This window comes from Silurus aristotelis (assembly GCF_946808225.1).
Source record: "Silurus aristotelis genome assembly, chromosome: 16".
In the NCBI taxonomy this organism is placed as follows: Eukaryota; Metazoa; Chordata; class Actinopteri; order Siluriformes; family Siluridae; genus Silurus; species Silurus aristotelis.
The window spans coordinates 16412796-16435228 of NC_139589.1; the positions used below are offsets into that span (position 1 = coordinate 16412796).

The 22433-nt window shown below is 35.8% G+C and overlaps 2 protein-coding genes across 2 annotated transcripts; one reads left to right on the forward strand and one right to left on the reverse strand.

The window, feature by feature from the left end:
• Positions 1-536: 536 nt before the first annotated feature.
• cacfd1 (calcium channel flower domain containing 1) lies at positions 537-10097 on the reverse strand. Its single transcript, XM_083565299.1, has 5 exons — positions 9458-10097; positions 1947-2019; positions 1677-1802; positions 1378-1485; positions 537-1072 (listed from the first exon to the last, which is right to left on the reverse strand). The coding sequence occupies exons 1-5, from the start codon at positions 9567-9569 to the stop codon at positions 982-984; spliced, it is 510 nt and encodes a 169-aa protein (XP_083421425.1). The 5' UTR covers positions 9570-10097; the 3' UTR covers positions 537-981.
• Positions 10098-12995: 2898 nt separating this feature from the next.
• On the forward strand, positions 12996-22285 carry mob1bb (MOB kinase activator 1Bb). Its single transcript, XM_083563798.1, has 6 exons — positions 12996-13172; positions 14957-15123; positions 18635-18728; positions 19487-19620; positions 19911-20074; positions 21206-22285. The coding sequence occupies exons 1-6, from the start codon at positions 13159-13161 to the stop codon at positions 21281-21283; spliced, it is 651 nt and encodes a 216-aa protein (XP_083419924.1). The 5' UTR covers positions 12996-13158; the 3' UTR covers positions 21284-22285.
• Positions 22286-22433: the final 148 nt, after the last annotated feature.

Here is a 22433-nt window from a genome sequence, read left to right on the forward strand (position 1 = left end):
TAAAGTTAAGTGTAATAACACTATTACTTGCAGATTTTCTACATACTAGATTTCTAGTCCTTTTACATGTTGTAAATAAAGTTAAAAGCCCAATGCTAGCTAGGTACATTTTTGTCATTTTGGGTGCATGTGCTCTAGCTAACTAGCATTATGATCTTTCATGATGATACTAGCATGATGATTTATTTATTTATTTTTTTAAATGCTTAGGAACAGTTTATAATGACTAGCCACTTAAACATGTGCCTTTAACTACCTGAGTCAAATTTACAGTTTCACCAGTTCCATTTAAACACCACAATGGGAAAATGTATCATTTAGGAAGTCATTGCATTATGTCTGTCTTTGCGTGTATACACACAAACAACGCACACACACACACACACACACACACACACACACACACACACACACACACACACACAAAACCCACTTCCATTTTCAATATAAAATATGCACCCAGGTGTCACCCTTAATCATAACTATAAAACTCTGAAATTTCCATTCCACACTGAAATAAATAACATCTCTGAAAATTTTCTAGTCACAGTTTTAATCCACAAAGTAGAGAATTTAGGTGAAAAATCACACTCATCACAACTTTCAACCGCTGCAGTAAGCAAAGGCTTGAATATGCATCAAAAGAGAATTGAGAAAAAGTCAGTAACATGCATTCTGGTTTTCAGTTCAGGTGACTCTGTATGAGGTTGGTTAAGTTACCGAAACAATCATTTCAAATAAATAAAAAGAGAAATCATAACCCTTGCAGAGCACCCTTGCAGCAGATAATAAATTTAAACACCAAAAATGGAATATACAACATGATAATTGAGAGACCATAGATCTCAGCCCTGATGGTAAAGTACATTTTAGCATGAATAAAAATCACATCATGAGTCTACAAGAATCTCCCAGACACAGAGATGGAGAACAGGATGGGAGAGGTAGAAGAACGAGAGGAAATGGAAGAAGGCAGAGAATTCACGGAGCTGAGCCATCTGTCGTGCCGGCAAGTTTTTCCTCATCAGCTTGTTTCTGGTGCTGCAGCCGAGCGTAGCTAACCGCGTCCCCCCTTAACAAATAAAAGGCAAAACGGACACAGGGGAAAAAAAAAACCAGAAACATATTGAGGGTAAGTGTGTGAGTGAGTCAATGTATTATTGGAGTATAAGTCTGGAGTCAGTCAAAAATTAAACCTTTTGATGAGCAAATTATGACGTGTTAATGGTAAAAAATTGTGAAAAGGCATTTTAAGTTGGTCATGAGACAAAAAAAGAGGAAATATTTAAATATTTACACACAATCATGCACATTTATCACAGCATATAGTATAATATTATTGTCTAATAAATTTTGGTATATCAAGAAAAGTCTCACTTCTTTCCAAGGGAAACAAGTCCATAAAGCACTCCAGTTGCAAAGGCAATAGCGTTCCCAAACAGTGTAGTGATGGACAGGCTGAGAAATACAGGGAACAGTGCCATCCTTATAGAAAAACAGAGTTAAAATTAATTACTTATTCCATTTTCTTCAGTGTGGAGTACCAGACACTTCCGAGCAAAAGACCTTTTGGTCTAAATTGAAAACAACAAGATCTTTCAAAAACATTTTGCCTAGTATAAACAGAAATCAGACCTGTATCACAATACAGTAACAAACTGCTAACCTACACTTACCCACAGTAAAGCACTGCTTTCTGCCACGGTCGCATCCTGTCCGCTCGGTCTGCCACGGCATTCGCAAACTCCACAAACTGACAGCAGAATGGGACTTCACAGATGAATAACACACACGCGGTCAATCTGCAAATACACAAGTGGTGTTTTGATAAATATATGCTGAAAATATTTTCCTGAACAAGTGAAATTTGCCGATTATGTCTTTATTTTCATGTTAAATGCCACATACAAATGGAATGAACTGTGTGTATGTGTGTTTACACTCACACCATCCAGACTCCTGCAGCGATATTTAAGGGGTACACAGTCACACAGTTCCAAATACCCATCACAGCACAGGCTAGAGATCAAGAGAGAGAGAACATGTAACTCAATGTGCAGTAAATCAGCAACATATTGGTTACACCAATAATCCCACTACTCAGGTCAGTAAAAACACACACCTGACTCTAGTATATATATATATATATATATATATATATATATATATATATATATATATATATATATATATATATATATATATATATATATATATTACCTTTACATATACACAAACCCAATTCCAAAAAGGTTGGGACACTGTACAAATTGTTAAGAAAAAAGGAATGCAACAAGTTACAAAACTTATATTTTATTCACAATAGAATATAGATAACATTTCAAATGTTGAAAGTAAGACATTTTGAATTGTCATGCCAAATATTGGCTCATTTTGGATTTCATGAGAGCTACACGTTCCAAAAAAGTTGGAACAGGTAGCAATAAGAGGCCGGAAAAGTTAAATGTACATATAAGGAACAGCTGGAGGACCAATCTGCAACTTTTAGGTAAATTGGCAACATGATTGGGTATAAAAAGAGCCTCTCAGAGTGGCAGTGTCTCAAAGAAGTCAAGATGGTCAGAGGATTACCAATTCCCCCAATGCTGCAGTGAAAAATAGTGAAGCAATATCAGAAAGGAGTTTCTCAGAGAAAAATTGCAAATAGTTTTAAGTTATCATCATCTACAGTGTATATTATCATCCAAAGATTAAGAGAATCTGGAACAATCTCTGTGCGTAAGGTTCAAGGCCGGAAAACCATACTGGATGCCCGTGATCTGCATCACATACAGGAATGCTACAGTAATGGAAATCACAACATGGGCTCAGGAATACTTCCAGAAAACATTGTCGGTGAACACAATCCACCGTGTCATTCGCCGTTGCCGGCTAAAACTCTATAGGTAAAAAAAAAAGCCATATCTATACATGATCCAGAGGCACAGGCATTTTCTCTGGGCCAAGGCTCATTTAAAATGGACTGTGACAAAGTGGAAAACTGTTCTGTGGTCAGATGAATCAAAATGTCAAGTTCTTTTTGGAAAACTGGGCTGCCATGTCATCAGGACTAAAGAGGATAAGGACAACCCAAGTTGTTATCAGCACTCAGTTCAGAAGCCTGCATCTCTGATGGTATGGGGTTGCATGAGTGCGTGTGGCATGGGCAGCTTACACATCTGGAAAGGCACCATCAATGCTAAAAGGTATATCCAAGTTCTAGAACAACATATGCTCCCATCCAGACGTCATCTCTTTCAGGGAAGACCTTGCATTTTCCAACATGACAATGCCAGACCACATACTGCATCAATTACATCATGGCTGCGTAGAAGAAGGATCTTATATTTATATAAGAAATACAAAACATGAAATTTCTTGTTCTTTATTAATGCAGTTTATTATATTAACATTTGTAAACATTAACAGTATATATTTTTAAAACAATAAATATATTTGAATAACAAATAAATAATAATCAAATCATATATTATAATTAAATACAATGCATTACAGATCGTATTTTGGTGTATTTCTGGTATAGATTGAGTAGCGACAGTGAAACTGCGCTAACTCTAGTTTCTTTTTTATACCCCTGGCATTGTTGTGTATGTTTTCAAGTTTAATAATGGCGGAGGTGGAGACTAAACAAACTTCCGCCACTTAATACGTTTCTGTGAGAACTTAGATTTTGACTATGCCTCGCAGTACGAATACGTGTACCATTACAACCTCTAAATTAGGGCTGAAAAAATTCCTTAAGTAACTCGAGTAAATCGATTGCGAATATACATTGAAAATACATCTTCGTTTAGTCCATTTCCCTACAAAAGGAGTATTGCATTTCCCACAGATCATTATTACTGACGCACCACCCGCTAAACTCTGGCGTGCTCTGGACAGGTAACACAAGAGATGCTGTAGAACAGGGAGAAAACGGCGAAGGCCGAGGAGAAGATTCAGGCCAAAGGAAACTGCAGAAGATTTCCAAAGTTTGGGATAATTTCAAACGAAATCATAAAGAAAACAGCTTACTTTTTGAAAAAGTAATTTGAAATAAATTTTTATATTTTTTAATTATACAGTGCATTTATATAGTAAGTAGTGGAGCACATTTTTAAAGCTGGCGATAAATACACGTATTTAGTGGAGGCTAGTGGACGTATTTTCTTTGGAGACATGAATCACCATATTGTGAGAGATTTTATAATTTAAATCCATAAGTGAGAATAATATAGAGTTTAATTAAACAAAAATGTTCCCATAACTTACTCTACACGATCACTGCACAGGGAATTTTTGAATGCACTGTGTTTGTATTTGCATTTTGATATATGGCAATTAAAAAACTTTCTTTTCGGCTTCTCCCGTTAGGGGTCGCCACAGCGGATCCTCCGCACGTTTGATTTGGCACATGTTTTACGCTGGATGCCCTTCCTAACGCAACCCTCCCCAATTTATCCGGGCTTGGGACCGGCACTAAGAGTGGCTGGGGATGGTTCCCTGACCGGGAAACGAACCCGGGTCGCAGCGGCTGCATCTTAACCACTAGACCACCAGGGGACCTTTTTGATATATGGCAATTAAATGCACTAAATGGGTTTCGTTTTCACAGTTATTCTTGTATGCAATTTCAGCAATAAAATTTTTTTTTTCCAAAAAGGAAACAAATTAGTTGTTAATTTTAAGACAGCTGTCTAATTTTTTCTCTATTATTTAGTATTGCTTTTTAATAAAGGAAAAGTACTTCTTATTACTCGATTTATCGATGGAATACTAACTGGAATGTAACTGGAATTACAAATTATTAGAAATTTTATTGTTTTTCAAGGAAACACACACAAAATTAGTTTTAATAAAAAAATATAGCATAAGAACAAGACATGCTGACATTGTCAGAGTTAGAAATAAAGATTTTGAGGGAAATTATATATATTTTCTTAAAACTTTGCCTTCTTAAAAAAAAACCCACCAATAACCACCAATTTTTCAAGATAATCTGATGAGATTTCACCCCACGCTTCCTGGAGCATCTCCCACAAAATGGATTGGCTTGATGGAGTCTTCCTCTGTACCATACGGTCAAGCTGCTCCCACAACAGTTCAATAGGATTCAGATCCTTGTTTGAGCCAGTTTCTGCTGCTCTCCAAAGGGAGTAGTTAACAGCATGCTAAGAAATTTTAAGTTTCCTTGCACTTTCTTGCTTTCTAAGGACAACAATAGATTGAGGGTTTTCTATTGAAAGTTCTTTCTTTCTGGCTATTTTGAACCCGTAAACCAACAAACAACTGCTAATGTTCAGATACAAAACCAACCTAAAAAATGCAATGCTCCCTTGTTTGCTCTATTAGTACATCGGTTCTCAGCTGTGCAACACAATTGCAAATAGGTTTTCCCATAAACAATTAGCCATATAAAATTATTAACTTGAATTAGCAGCCATACCAGGAGATTGATGCAGAGAACTGACAATTGCTAATAATGGGCCTCTATTCTTTATAAATCATTTGACTAACTTTAATTATGTGTGAAATGTCTAAAATGTTTGTGAATTGCACTTTAAAATGTTTTTTTGGTTTTTTTTGGAAAACAAAGAAATTTGCAAGTGATCCCAAACTTTTGAGCAGTAGTGTATCACAAACACTATAAGCCACCAGATGAGAACTGAGAGCTATTCATGCAGACCAATGACAAACACACACACACATTTGTATACACTACCCCTCTGTGTCTCTGTGAATAAACTAATGCTGTAAAAAATGTCCTCAGTCCTCCTCAATTCTGTGTGTGGTGTGTATTATGAGAGTGTGGAATCTAAATGGCATATACACGCAAATATTGTGAGTAAGCTAGTCCTGAATCAATTTAAATCTTGTTTAAATGTCCTGAAGAGTACTTTTTTAAGGCACAGGGAGATTTGGATTTTGCAGCTTTAAAAAATCAAATTATTTTTAGATTTCTACAATAAATAATTTCAATAAAAATTCAATAATTGTTTAATACAACCAAGTATGAAAATCCAGACTGATTTCTTAAGATGTGTTTAGTATAGCCTTATTATAGCATTTGAGACTCAGACACAGTCTCAGAGTTTAAGTCGAGGTTGAAAACACATTTATTCTTTCAAGCCTTGTGTCAGTATGTTTCTCTTAGGTAATGTAGGAGATCTGAAGGGATCATGGATATAGTGTACGATGAAATGGGATATTGGTATGCTGTCGTCCCCTCACACTCACTTGTTCACTCAGGTTTGTTGAAGGTGGTGTGGCAGGCTGTCTATTATCCCAGACATTTCTCATGTCTGTGTTACCTTCTGGGTTTCCCTTTTAGTTATTCTGCCATATAACTAACTGTCTGTCTGTCTGTCTGTCTGTCTGTCTGTCTGTCTGTCTGTCTGTCTGTCTGTCGAGTTAAACATGCTCCAGAGGTACCAGTGACCAGTGTTCCTGTCCCTTTTCCCTCCTTGGATCTGCCCGCTTCGTCCTGGCACCGTGCCTCTGAATGGGGTTCTCTTCAATTGGAGGCCATTCTGTGCAGCTGGGGATGGTTTGCCATGGTTCACAGATGGGGTTATAAAATTATGGAGCAACACAGGAGCTTTGGGTGGATTTAGACTGTTATTGATGTCAACAGTATGCTACAATCGCTCAGGACCACAAGTCGCATCAAGTTTAATCACCTATCACTGCACACCTCAACAACATTTAACTGTAATAAACGGACAGTCTGTGCCACCCAGATGAGGATGGGTTCCCTCTTGAGTCTGGTTCCTCTTAAAGTTTCTTCCCTCTGCCATCTCAGGGAGTTTCTTCTTGCCACAGTCCCCACCAGCTTTCTCATTAGGGACAAACAATTATTAGGAACAATATTGTTCATTCTTCATCTGTGTAATGCTGCTTTGAGACAATGTCCATTTTTAAAAGTGCTATACAACATTTTTTTTTTATTTAATTAAATACTCAACAACGCACCCTATGTTTGGGAATTCAACAGCTAGGAAAACCCTTTGTTACCATTTTAGAATCAGAAACATCTGACTACTGAATTTCTTTTCCTTTGTTTCAACTTTATTTCTGATACCTTAATTTTGGTAAATACGCCTGGTTTGGAAGGTACTGGTTTGGACAGTATAAAGCCCACTTTAAAGAAAATATTTACATTAATGGCCAATAAAAGCATCATATAATAGTAATATAGTAGTAATAATATTTTGTTGCACCTACTTTATTTATCATGGCATTGTTCCAACAACCTTCTGCAATAACACATTTAATCAGCTCCAATCAGAGTTGCATAAATCTGTGGCCGAGATCTTATACTGAGGAGTCTTTTCACTCAACAAAGTCTTCTACAGCACATCCCAAACTTTCATTGGGTAAAAATTATTCAATGTGTAAAAATTATTGCTCATGCTCTCTGAACCACTCTTTCACAATTTAAAGGAATCCTAACATTGTGATATTAGAAGATGGCCTACATTTCTGATTTCGCAGGAGATACAAATATATTTTATTTTTAAAATATAATAGTATAGTTAGAGTCCACCAGTCCACCATGCAACTTATTGTGTTAATGATTATATTCAACAATGCTGAATTACAAGGAGCAGATTATTGTAAGCCTGTAGGGTGCCTTGAGTCAGAACTATTTTAAGAGCCATGCTTTTATGTAAGTAATACAACAAGGTAATATTAAAATTACATTAAAATTCCTGTTATATTAAAATAATCATTGCCAGAATGTTAAGTTAGACACAACTACAAATTATATTATGAAATGCCTGTGAAATAAGTTTAACATCATTTAACACCACAACAATGTTTGTGGAAGTGTATAATGACAGAAATAAAAGTAATTTCCGAGGACATCAGAAAAGAGTTGTTGGGTAGAAAAGATTAAAAAAACAATCTCAAAAGCTTTTTTGACTTCACAAATCCACAGTGAGACAGAATGTGTACAAATAGTGTACATTTAAGTTTACTGCTACCCACCCCAGGAGTATCTGATCAACAAAGACACATTCTTTTGCTGCATTTAGCCAGGGCTTGGCATTATTTATGGAACAATAAATGTAGAATTATACCAACAAAAATGAAAACGCCAGAGAATTTGTCCATGATGTGCATCTAAAAAAAAATGGGTTTATGCATTAAGACATTACCCATAAATGGTTAAAGAGGACCAAAGTAAATGTTTCAGAATGGCCAAGTCAAAGTCTTGACCTTAATCAAATAGAAATGTTGTGGAAGGACAAGCAAGAAGCCTGAAACAAGTAGTTAATGTGAGGAAACCCAGCAACTTAGTTGAAGTCGTTCTGTACTGAGAAATGTGCTAGAATTCCTCGAAGCCATCGTGCAGGACTGACCAACTGTTAGCAGAAGATGGTCATTAAAGATACTGCAAGCAAAGCTTCAATACTTTCGCCACTCACAAATTTTATTTACTGTATCTCAATGACAAAATTACCAAAAATTAATTTTTTTTTTTTATTTGCTTGATTGGGTTCACTTTGTCTACTTTCAGAACGTTTTTTTTTATGTTTATGTGCAGTGACTTACATGTGACTTTAACATGAAGGGGTTACTGCAGAAAGTGGGTTAGAACATTTGCAAAAATTTACACCTTGTTGCTGAACCTCTTTCAGTTTTTAGAACAATGTCTCACAATCATAACTGTGATACCGATGGTGTTATAAACAATAAACACGTCTCACTATCTTGCTTTAAGTCCTGCATTCAAACACTCCATTCTTCATGTTTTCCAATGTGATTAATTGCTCAAATGCTTAGTGTCCAAAAATTTGCCAATAAGTCTTTTTAGACTCTTTGCATTCAGATCAACTCGGTGGGGATTATCTGCACAGTCTCCAAGACAAAGGGGCTGATGCTGAAGATGTGCAAACATTTCAAAATGTTAGAACCTTTTTGTTGTTACTTTTAAACAAGTTTTTTTATTATTTTTTTTTTTTTTATATAAGCAGACATTAGTGGAAGTCCTAATCTCAGGATGCCATGTCAGCTTCCATCAGTGTGTAAATCCTGAGCAGGCTGACAATATTCACTGGCCAATCAATGGTTACTATTGTTTTCAACATCACTGATCAACGCTATTTGTCGAACCCGTGCACATTTATTTCTTTTATGTTCATCTTCTTGGCATATTACAATATAATTTCCATTGGTATTTTTTCTTTTCTTATTTTCATGTCTTTAACAAACACCACTGCTTCTTCCATCAGTGTTTTTGATCAAAAAATAGTGAAATATATATGAGACAAACTGATTATATCTAAGGTTGAGAAATTGTGTAGATTTGTTAAATACTTGATAGCATTTTTACAGCATTTACGCGCTAAATTACAGATGCATTGTGTGTGTGTGTGTGTGTGTGTGTGTGTGTGTGTGTGTGTGTGTGTGTGTGTGTGTGTGTGTGTGTGTGTGTAAAAATTACACTTACAGATTCCACCCAGTACGGCAGCAGTCTTGCATACCCACCGGTACCACCAGGACATGCCATCCCCATCGTTAGCTGTGTTCTTGTTCGGTGCTGCCACTTCCTCCGAGCTCATTTTACACTTATTTAATTATTCAGGGAGGCGATCTCGCTTACAGATCCACCGGGAACAAAAAAATGGTGGCGTCAACACTTTACGTGTCTATCACGACGTTTTTTCTCTCCTCTCCGACCTGCGCAAATTGTTGTTTCTTCTAAAGCTGCAGGAGCTAAAAATAGTGACTGACAAATGTTCAAGTTGCGCAAGTCAACACACAAGCAACAAATACAAATAAAATAAAATATATGTTGCCACTGCCTCTATCAGCTCCCTAGTAGCTGCTTACAATACGATCGGATTTGTCTGTATGCGGCTTACTGCTTGATCGTTGTCACACACAACAGCTGATTGAAATCCCTGCACACAATTCCTGTCGTTCTGGTAATCCACTCAGATCTCAATCGCTTTAAATAGATCCCCAAGTCAAACTTTGCGCCTTAACAATACATTTAATTACAGAGCCGCAGTTCAGTAGCCCATTGTTTCTAAGACTTATTCCGGAGGTTCCCTTGCCTGCGTTGGATTGTGGGTGGAGCCAAATTATGACATCACGTTAAGGCGTAGTACATTCAAGGGCGTCAAACATACGCGTCGTTGCGCAGGTATTTAAGGCGCGGTTTATGCCACACACTGGACCATAGGTTAGATTATTGATCTAAAAGAGGCAGATGTAGAGGACGGGGGTGGGGGGAGAAGAAGAAGAAGTCTGGATTATAGGTTAGATGGAAATGCAAATTGTATCCAACAACTGCAATTGCGCATGACCAGTAAACTTTGCAATGTAATTAAACAGTACATTCTGTATTTCTTGTGCATCTCTAATACTTTTTCCCCCACCAGTATAATTTATAATTATTTTATATTATTATGCTCAAAGAATGCACTGCCTACACACTCATCAAGCTTTAGGCTGTCCATGCAGGGTCATTTATAAATGTATTTGTCCATAATGAAAAAGCCAGAGAAAATATTATCACGAAAAATCAAGTTGAAGAAGAAATCTTGAGAGGAACCAGACTCAAAGAGGAACTCATCCTTATGAGTGACACAGAATAGTGCGATTGTAAATATTGTAATTTCCCCTATATAGTAGATGTGAGATGTATAACTGTATAATATATATTTAGAAAACTCAACTGTAAAGCCATTTGCTAATGAGCTTAAGGGCAACTTAGGATTTTTAGAATGAGTATTACTTCTGAATTCATTATAGTTTTGATTTGAAGTTATTAACTGATTAGAGATAGAGACTTGAACTTCATGCTATCCATACAGGGTCGTCCTCAGCAGTAGTGTGAAAGTTCAGGTGATGGAAACGCTCAAAATTTAGGACATCAAGTTTATGCTTTATTATTATTACTTTTTAGTAAAACTTATTTACTCGTGTTCAAACCTTGAAAAAAAAAATACATTGACTAAACACTCATCAAGCTTGAAGTTCAGAAAATGTTCAATTATATGTAAACTCCTGGGAGCTGATACCTCAGTTTGATGTGTTGTGTGAGATGCTTTTCTGCTCAGCATGGTTGTAAAGTGTCATTCTTTGAGTTATAGACCATAGACATTCTGTCAGCTTTTCCCGGTTTGGTCATTCTGCTCTAGATCTTTTCATAAGCAAAGTATTTTAGCTTGCAGACTATGCACTCAAGTTTCTTTTTTTACACCATCTTGTGTAAACTGTAGAGACTGAGTGTGAAACTCCTGGTAAATTTGCAGTTTCAGCAATTCTTAAATTCTTTTCACACACTGTTTTTAAGAATTTAACATATGCAGAAAAATGAATTCTATATTCAGGGTTTGCACAATTCTGTTGAATGAAATTGTTCGTCAATTGCTGTATGGTTAACAAAAAGAAAGTTCATTTAATTGTTGAATTAAAGACTTGTTATTAATTAAATACTTATGGATTATGAGAGGGCTAAGTGTATCATTGACCAAATTTTTGCCATGGCATCTTCTTTTTTTAATGCTGGCATAGCATCAATAGAGCCACCAGAATGTGTACCAGTCAGCTACAGTGTAACCCATAGGTCTTTAAGCGGGGGGTCTGCTAATTAATTTTGAATTATAATTTTTTGTTAAAAAAATAAACATGGGTAAAAACATTAAAGATAAATTTCAAAAATTATTTTTTTCAATATTATAATTATTATATTAAATTTTACAATTACAATTAAACTTGAATGATGATGTTCTTGTAAATTTATAATAGTCCACCTGATTGTTATAATGAAAAAATCTTTTTGAAAGATTTGAAAATATATGAAAATATACAGACAATGATGCATTTATTACAACAACACAGTTCTAATTGTCTTAACATAATATAACTAGAGTAATATGATTGGTTTTTCTATTAATATCAGCAGCTCTGTTTGACACAGGGGTTTGATATCAGGGTGTCCCTGCCCCATGTGTCTATCGCCTAAATGGTCTTTGACCTGAAAAACTTTCAAGACCCCAGGTGTAATCTATATCCCATTATACCCACTGACTATCATGTCAACTGTTTTCTTCTTACCTCACATAATTCAAAATAATTTTTTTTCTGTAATTCAGCTCCTTAAAAAAAAGCTAACACTGTAAAATTATGGCTTGGAAAATTTATATCAATTATACACTTTATGATAAAGTCTAAATGGTACGATTTAAGATCTGGCACACTTTCAACTTAGTGAAAACCCTATTGCATATCACTTTATTATTTTTTACAATACATTTTTATTTTGAACATTAAACAGGTCTGAGGTTATACTTTCCAATAAATTAGTGATGTTTATGTGAATATATTTTTTATTTCTGTCTTTTTTATGCATTGTGATTTCCTTTCTTTTTCTTTATATGTATACACAAAGCATACTTTAAAAGTTGATTTTTCAGTAAAAATGTTTTTTGATTAAGAATATGTATTATTGAGATATTGCTGAGATGTGACCCCTGGTGATAATCTAAAGAAGTCTGGGAAGGTGGACCTTTATATTTTGAACATTAAACAGGTCTGATAAGGGCAGAGTTATTCTATCCAAGAAATGTGTGACGTTAATGACACAAATTAAATTTTGGTCTTCTTTTGGATGTATTTGTGCTTTATTTATTTAATTAATTTCTTTGTATTTATACACAAATCACACCTTAAAAGTTGGCTTTCTACAACGTATTTTACAATAATTATGCATTAATGAAATACTACTTCGATGTGGCCCCTGGTGATAATAACTATCTAAAGAAGTCTAGGACGTGGACCTTTATATCTTCACTAAGGTTATAGTGTATAAATTTATACTATCTTCTAAATTCGTGATGTTTATGTGACTTTTTCTATTGTCTTTTTTTTCGGATTTGTGATTTTCTTTGTACGTATATACAAGTCATAATTTAAACGTTGGTCTTCCAATACAACTGTCTTTTTTTTTTCTTCTTCTTTTTTTTTTTACCATGATTGTGTATTAATGAGATATTACTGCCATGTGACCACTGGTGATAAGTATGTAAATAAGTCTTTAAAGGTGATCCTCTTCCACTTGCATCGTGCGCGAGAGAGATTTGACTGCGCGCGCACACCACTCAGCTGTGCATCTCCACGAGCCGAACATTAACCAGGAGGATGAGTTTCTTATTGTGAGTATTTACTGATTAATGTCGCACTTTTCTCTTTACACGACTGAACCCGACAGTGAACGCGTGAGCTCGCGAGGCGATTAGCACCCACGAGCTCCCGTGTTCTTGCTGCCGCTTAGCCGCCCAGCTTTGCTAATAATAATAACTAGCTTCAGAAACTTCACTCATTCCGTTCAACCATAATAACCAGTCTCTTTTAAACGGATCAAACATTAACCTCAAACCACAACATTGTCCAGCCAAGTTGCTTTTGTGTTTTTATGTAAGTTAGCTGTGATGTTTAGATGGTCAAATGCTAGCTGGCTGCAGTTCAACATTTACCTGATTAGCCAGTCAATGTTTATGATTTGTTTATAAATCTCGCTCTGTGTACAGTTTCGTGTTCATCTTAAAATACTTGTAAAAACGTATAACTGAGTTAAGATTCTATTCAAATCACCTACTGATTTAACAGCAGCTAATCCTAGAGCGGTAAATGACTTGTAAAGTTAATGACTTGATTTGTTGTTCTGATTTGATCTGTTCACACCGCATTAACAAAAGTTCAACGCGTTCTAACTATATACAGTGCAGTGTAGAAAACAAATACAGCAAACTAATAAGAGGCCATATGAGGAATCAATGAATTTTTCTTAACTGTCATCAAATGTCAGTTTCTTAACAGGCTACTGAAGCGATTGAAAGTGTAAATAAATAGTGGAACCAGGAGTAGTGTCAAAACAAAGGGAAACATTACACATTTTCCTGTTTTTAATTTTTTTTTTAAACAGGCATGCAGGTCAATAAACATTACAGACACACACCTGAATTCAGATAATGTTTCATCAGTGATTTCATCCAGATCCAAACACAATGATAACTTTATTAGATTTACAGGACAGAAAGGAGGACTTACTCTCTGGATTGTGTATTGAACTTTTCTATGTCAGTAAACTTACAGGTTTACCTCTGACTGTTACACAATTTCGCTTCATCAACACAAATGTGTTATGAGTAACACAGGATATGACACCTGATAATTGATTTTCCTTATATAACTGAATACTATACTCAAACATTTTAACTGTGAAACCATTAACTTGTCAGTTTACTGCTCAGTTAACTACTGATAGGAGCACCAGAGTTATTACTGAATTAATTATTATTTTCATTTGAAGTCTATTTTGTTGAAGGTATCAACTGTTTAGTGATTGTGAAAGTCGGTAGCAATCGCAGTCCTAAGCCTTTGTAGGGAAACTGTTTGTCGCAGCTGCGGTCAGTTCAAGACATTTTTATAGCTTTTTATTGCCACAGTAATCTCATTGAAATTCTGTCTGTCTGTATGAAGTCGTCCTCAGCAGTAGTAAATGCTTTTTAGGTGATCCCAACTACAACTAAATGTAGGACATCAGGAAGAATCAGGCAGATACAGAGCATCAGCTGTAGCATATGTTGCTTGACAGAGATAAAAACAGTAAGAGACTTTGAGACAGAGAAAGCAAGATTTTTCTAAGCCGTTATAGCAGAACTGTTCATATTAATTACTTTCCAAAGCCATCTTCATGATTCCTAAGTAGAGCCATCCACAGTATTCTTATGTTTCTGTCTCTTTCAGTCATATGTTTATTAATTGAAGGTTAACCTCAGCATTAAATGTTATTAGATTTTATTTATAGGTAAGGGTTGAAATAGATGTCGATAATTTGACATGAGTTTTTCGCTTCAACTGTCAAGTATTATATGTGAGCAGAGAAAATGTGATTTTTTTTTTTTAAGCAAACCTGGTCTTTTGCCCTCTTTTTAAGTGGAAATCGCTCATCCAAGACATTCAAGCCCAAGAAGAACATTCCAGAAGGTTCTCACCAATACGAGCTGCTGAAACATGCTGAGGCGACACTGGGCAGTGGGAACCTGCGCATGGCCGTCATGTTGCCTGATGGAGAGGATCTGAATGAATGGGTTGCAGTGAACAGTAAGTGTTACACCTCATGCCCTTTTCATGTCCACAGAGGTCTTTTCCACCATGAGGTGAGGTCGATACATACATAGGTTTCATCACATTTTATAAATAAGTTCTATTATTGATTAATTGCCAACAACAGAGAATATTACATTCAGAAATAAAAAAGTAATAACACGTCTTACAAAAACACCTGGAAAGTTGCTATTCATTTGCAGCATGCACAATATGTTACCATGAAAAACAAAACTTCATGGCATTGTTATGTAACCTCATTAGTGAAAAGCCAGGGATTTCTCATGTAAATGTAATTGTGTTTTAAAATTAATTAATTTGTAACTGTAACCCTATTTGGCTGGTATGAAAAGCTTCACTGCATTGTCTGATTTTATCAGTGTATTTTTCTTCTAATCGTGTAGAGGATGGGTAGGTGAACCTGTGCATGGAATAATTCCTCCATGTTACATGTGCTTACTTTTAGTGGTTTACTATATCAACAGGGGTTGTGGTTGTTATTCAACAATGGATGCCAATCACAGACAAATTGCAATACAGTGCAACAAATAGAAATACATTCACTTTTAGCATGAAGTCCTCAAAAAAAAGTTTGTGTATTGATGGAATAAAATGATGTTACAGATATACTGTGAATGGTTTGCTTTTGTGTGTGGGATGTCTGCATTTTACAAATGAAAGTTATCTTAAAGTCATACAGAACACGATTACTTTATCAGTATCTCATATCATTGTGTAGAAATTTTGGCTTACTCTCAACTACTCTTAACTCTCTTTACAATGCTGTTTCAGTTCATTGAGGTTTGTGGGCATTTGTTTGTTTAGCTCTCCTAAGGTGAACCCACAGCATTTCAGTCTGGTTTAGGACTGGACCCTGACTTTGCCATTGCAACAACTTGATTATGTTCTTTTTTCAGTCATGTGCTGTAGATTTGCTGGTGTGCTGGGGTTTGTTTTGTTGCATGACCTCATTTTGGTCAAACTTTAGTTGTCGGACACATGGCTCTAGAATTGAATTGACACTAGAATGCTTTGGTATACAGAGGACTATGATGGCCAAGTCAATGACTGCAATTGTCTGCAAAACAAGCCCAAATCAACACACCACCACCACCGCGCTTCAAAATGTATATAAGGTGCTGATTTGTGCTGATACGCTGTGTTTGGTTATTAACAAATGTAGCACTTTTGCATTACGGCCAAACATGATCAGCTTTGGTATCGTCTGTCTAAAGGACATTGTTCCAGAGGTCTTGTGGTTTGTTCAGATGCAAACCTAAGCCATGCTGCAATGTTCTTTAAGAGAGTACATGTACTATCATGAACTTTAACATTTAACATGCTAACTGGGACCAGATATGTTACATCTGAGATGTAATTCTTGGGTGTTCTGTCATTTCTCTGACTGGTCATTTTCTTGATTTTTTTTATTTATTTTATTTTGTAGATATCTACTCTGTGAAGATTGGCAACTCTCTTGAATGTTTTGATTTGTGAATTATCTTCCTTACTGTACAATATGTTTTACTTTATATTGTCTGAAAATGGCCTTATAATCCTTTCCATGTCAGGATCTTCCGGTTCCGCGGTGCGCACTTCGGGGTAGGTGGCCATCTTGCCGTTTATCCCGCGCCTCCCTGTATTTAAGGACACACAAGACTTTAGCTTGAGGCTAGATTATCTTACCAGTTCTTTAGCCCCTGAGAACTTTTGCCACCCTGCCTGCTCTGGTTCCTGCTCCTGCTCCTGATCCTGATCCCTGGTCTGGTCTGCCTCCCTAGTTACCTGGTTTGAACTCTGTTTATTGGTTTTTGTTCTGCGCTGCCTATGTCGCTCTGTTTGCCGGCTCTCTGAATTTTGGACTGTTTTGGATTTTAGTTTTTGTTCTTCCCTGCATTGCCCTGTTTGCCTCTTTTTTTGACCCTGGACTGTTTTTGGACTTTGTTTTTGCCTTTGCCCCATTGCTCTGCTTACTTTTATTAAAGCCTGTATTTTCCTTACTCCCTGTCGCATCCTTCATTTGGGTCTGCACTCACCTAGTCACCCGCAAGAGTTACTGACAGAATAATCTGGCCTTGTATCGTGTCCTGTGAGTTTCTGACAGAATAATCTGGCCAAAGATGGACCCAGCTGATGTTTCAAAGCGTTGGGCTTGCTCTGCCTCAGACTGGCAATTCAGGGACCCAACCGACACGGTTGACATTTTGAAGCTCAGCCCCCATCAGAGAACTGAGTATTTCCGGGTGTGTCATGAACAATCTATGGCAAACCAGCTGGTTTAAAATAACCTCCTGAAACTGTTGTCTCTCCGGGGGGGGGGGGGGGGGGGGGGATCTTCCGGGCACTTCCGCGCACTTCCGGTTCCGCGGCACGCACTTCTTGGCGGCCATCTTGCCGTTTTTCCCACGCCACCCGGTATTTCTCCTGGACATTCCAGATTGATTGCCAGCAACAGTTCCTTCTCTGAAATCAACTTAGATTTATTTGTTAGAGCATACTCAAATGAACCAGAACAGCAGATCGCAAACGTGGGCTTTTATAGAGGTGGTTACACTTATGATCAATTATTCAAAGACATTTAAGAAGCAACACACAGTTGCTACTTAGCCTCTTAAATGCTATTGAAGCAGTAAAGGTGTACATAGTTTTTCACACATGGATTTTCCATTTTGGTAATATAAATAATGACAGTTTAATACGATATATATTGTTCATCTAAGGTTGTATGTACTTAATTTTAAGACCCGCTAAGGACCAGATGATTTATTGATGCTGATGGGGTTTTACTTGTTTCACTCTTCTTAATGGGAATTAGCTGCTGGTTGTTAGGAAATGAGAACAGAAGTGTACCCATTTTTAAATAAAACATATAGCATAACAGCAAATTGAAATTAACTTAAGCCTGTGCATTGTAAGTGTATGTTAATTAAAAATTACCACTGAATTTAGAAGGTAATTAAAACAAAATTTTTTCGATTGACCTTCTGTTTTCTCTGTCATTTCTGAATTGCAAATTAAGCAATGTTTGTACTGTAGCTTCCACCAGTGCTACATTTGGTTAAATGATGTCTCCTGTTGTGCCTGGTGCTGTTATAAGATGTGTGATGTTATAAACCTGAAAACTGTTCTGTTTGGAGTTTGTATTGTTTTGGTGTTTTGATGATGTTCGGGTTGTGAGTGAGTTGTGGATGAACTTCTGTTCTGAGAGCCATGTGTTCAGCTGTGCTTGGCCATGTCCTGAATATTAAGCAGGATTCCTTGTATTGTTTTCTACTCCTGCAAAATGGCTTTACACAGAGATTCACAAAGTTTATTAGGGCCAGACAAACATTTACAAAACACACATACATAGATACATGCAGAGAATATTCCCACTTGCAAATAAACTAACATTTTAAAGAGATGCACACCGATTCTTTAATGGTAATGGCTCTTTATGTAATCTGTTGTGAAAACTGCATTTGGCTGCTGTGTATTTAAAACACATTTATATTTTGCATGTGTGCAGCGGTGGACTTCTTTAACCAAATCAACATGCTTTATGGGACTATTACAGACTTTTGCTCTGCGGACAGCTGTCCAGTTATGTCCGCTGGACCCAAGTAAGTGTGTGTGTGCGTGCATGCGTGCATGTATGTGAGAGAGTGTGTTTCTAAAAGCAACTATGTGTGTAAGAAAGAGAATTAGGTAACATGAGCCAATGGATAGTATACTATTAATATAGATCCTGAAGAATTCCTATTAGTCTCAATAATTGTATACATGTATTTATACTTCTTTTTAGCAGAGCAGTTTTGTGTGGGGTGTAGAACCAGAGGTGATTGAGGTTTCCTTCTTATATTTCTTAGCATTGATTGTATTTTTTTTTATATTTGCATGAAATATAGACCAATGGAAAGTTTTATAAAAAATTTTTTTTTTTTCTTTTCTGAATGACACCTATTTTTAGCTATTTATAAAGCAGTGCATTCATTTAGAACAGTATTTATGGCAGGAACTGTTTGTTCAGTAGTTAGAACACACACCTTCCAGACAATCGGAATTAAGTATTCGGACAGACCATGTTATAAGCAATATTAACATAGTGTATTACTAACATTTGTACCATTAAACACCCTATATGCTTAATAATAATTACATATAAAATAATCAGGATACAGACTAGAGAGATTATGTAATTATTATTATTACATATTAATTACATATTACAAAAGACTATGTAATAATAATAATTACATAATCTCTCCAGTCTGTATCCTGATTATTTTATGTGGGTTTTGTAAAGCATAAGGTTCATTATTGCACTTAGCTGGCGACAGTGATATGACAGTCTTTGTGTGTTTTCTTTTTCCATTCACAGATATGAGTATCACTGGGCTGATGGAACTAACATCAAAAAGCCAATCAAATGCTCTGCTCCTAAATACATTGATTACCTGATGACCTGGGTTCAGGATCAGCTTGATGATGAAACACTTTTTCCATCTAAAATTGGTCATTATGATAATACATTTAGAATTTTAATTAATTGCTTAGTAATAACAATTTAAGTCCATTATACATTTTCAGATTTGAGTATTTGGACACACAATATTTTACTGTGAGCAATATAATAAAATAAAAAGTAATTAGTGTATGTACTGAATAGGAAGATTTTAACACAATCGATGCATACAGGTGTCAAAGAGATCATTTAGGCAAGCAATAGTATGATAATAGTGCAGCAATAATTGTCCTGTTTTGTGTATTTTTATTTTTTTTTCTCACTTTTATTTATCCTTCAGGTGTCCCCTTTCCTAAGAACTTCATGTCTGTGGACAAGACAATTTTGAAGCGTCTTTTTCGTGTATATGCTCACATTTATCACCAGCACTTTGACTCAGTCATGCAGCTGCAGGAGGAAGCACACCTCAACACCTCTTTTAAGCACTTCATCTTTTTTGTTCAGGTGCCCTTTTTAATTTGTTTGTTTTTTTTGTTTTTTGTTTTTTTTTCTCGTTTGTTGTATGCAAAACACAGTGCATACTCTGCATGTCATAATGCAATACAGAAGTGTGGGTTCAAATGTCAAAGATAAAAGAAAAAAAAAAAAAAAGACAAATCTTTATTGATTTCTGATTTGTTGAAGTTAAAATTATCCACAAAAAAGTAGCCATTGTTAATGTCCCTATGTTACATTTTTATACCACCCCAATTCTAGAAAAGTTGGGACATTAGGAGTAACGGTACACGTATTCGTACCGAACTTTCGGTTCAATCCTTTTTACGTGCAGAACATTGTTAAAATCTGAATTCCATCAGTTTATTTAGTCTCCGCCTTACACTTTCAGCAATCTTTTTTTTCCATTATTACCCCCCCCCCCCCCCCCCCAACAATGCCAGGGGTATAAAAAAAAAAAAAGAAGAAAAGAAAATATATTTAAAAAAAATATTTTTATAAAATATCATTTTATATATTAAACAAGCAGTTAAAAATGTATGTTTACAAATGTTAATAATAATAAACTGTTAATAAAAAACAGCAAGCATTTTTATCGTTTGCATTTCTTCTCAATAACTGTACTGAAATTGTACCGAAAAATGAATTTTGTGTACCGTTACACCCCTATGGGACATTGGGTAAAATGTAAATAAAATCCAAATGCTGTGATTTGCAAATCTCATAACCCATAATTTATTCACAGTACAACATAAAAAACATCAAACTTTTAAACTGAGAAAATTTACCCCTTTTAAAGAAAAAATGGCCATATATTTTCTTTAATGACTTTAACAAATCTTTAAAAAAGTAATGACAGGAGAAAAAAGGGCTAAAATGTTAAACAGCAGGAGGAAATTAATTTTTTTAAATAGTTAGGTTAATGAGCAACAGGTCATAAAATGATTGGGTATAAAAAGGACTATCTTAGAGGCAAAGTTTCTCAGAAGTAACAATGGGCAGGCTTACAACATTACTAGGGACTAATAGGGCTATCAATGTGCACATCGGATTTATTACATTATTGATGTAAAAATGTATATTGTAATTCTAACATTTGTATTAATTTGATATCTTTTTTTTTTTTTTTTTTTTGTGCAGGAGTTTAACCTAATTGACCGAAAGGAACTTGCACCACTTCAAGACCTGATTGACAAACTAACCACCAAGGACAGATAGACTGACATGTACAAAATAATCATTCTTCTGTCACTTTACTGATTTTTATCTTTCCTTTTTTATTTCTCTTTCTGTTGCTTTTGTTCTCTGTACAAATGCCCTACTCTGACCTTTACACTAGAGCACATGCTAAGCTCACATTAGCTGGGCAACAGGGAATACAATCCTGTAACAACATAAAATGGGCTAGCACAATGCTAATGGCTGAAAAGGGCATTAGCTAGTGTCCTTGAACAGTTTGTTGATTTTAGTTTCAATAGTAATACACAAGACATAACATTTATTTTTTATCTCTGTTGTGATGTATCCACCAGCAGCGAGGTGCAGTAATGTTAATGTGTGCTGGTTTGCCTGTCTGTGTGTTTGAGTGTGTTGAGTCTGTGCATATTCCAGTTTTCAATGCAGTAATGTAACAGCAAACAGTAACTGTAAAGTCATACTTAGTCTATTTTCCTATGCAATTGCCATGCTCAACTGTTATTGCTACCTGTCCCATAATGCTACTGTTTATCCAGGCTTAGTTTTATCTATACCTTTTACCTCAGATCTTATTACACTCCATCATTAGCCTCGTCTACCTTGCTTTCTTTACACAGCTAATGAGCACAAGGTTAATAAGTCAATTAACTATATTAATGTTAAATTAGGAATTTTGGTTTTAGTTTCATAAATATTATTTAGGAACTCCCAATTCCTCTTTTCAACTTTCCTTTTTTAATAGCGTTTTTTGTTAGTTATTGCTCCACAATTCAGAACTTTCTGGCTTGGCTCATTATTTCGCATTTTGACTAATTTAAGGTGCCAAGTGATGATTTTCAGTGAAAGCTGACATATTTCCTAGTGACAATAAGATGGATATATTTTCCCCAGACTGTATAATATTTAAAGGCATTTTTAACTAGTTCTAATATGTATATAGTAGAGTGGCAGTGGGAATTGGATATTTTACAAATCACAGTGACTGATATGTGTTTTACATTAATAAAGGCTATGAATTATCAAGCTTCTTCAACCCATTGTCTTCGTATCAGCTGTAAACGCACCGCCTACAGTGTATGACCATTTAGAATGCTCGCTCGCTCGTCGGGGGGCGTATCCCAGCCAATGAGCGTCGCAGTCGTCGTAGTTCAGCTGTTCCGTCATTGGTTGC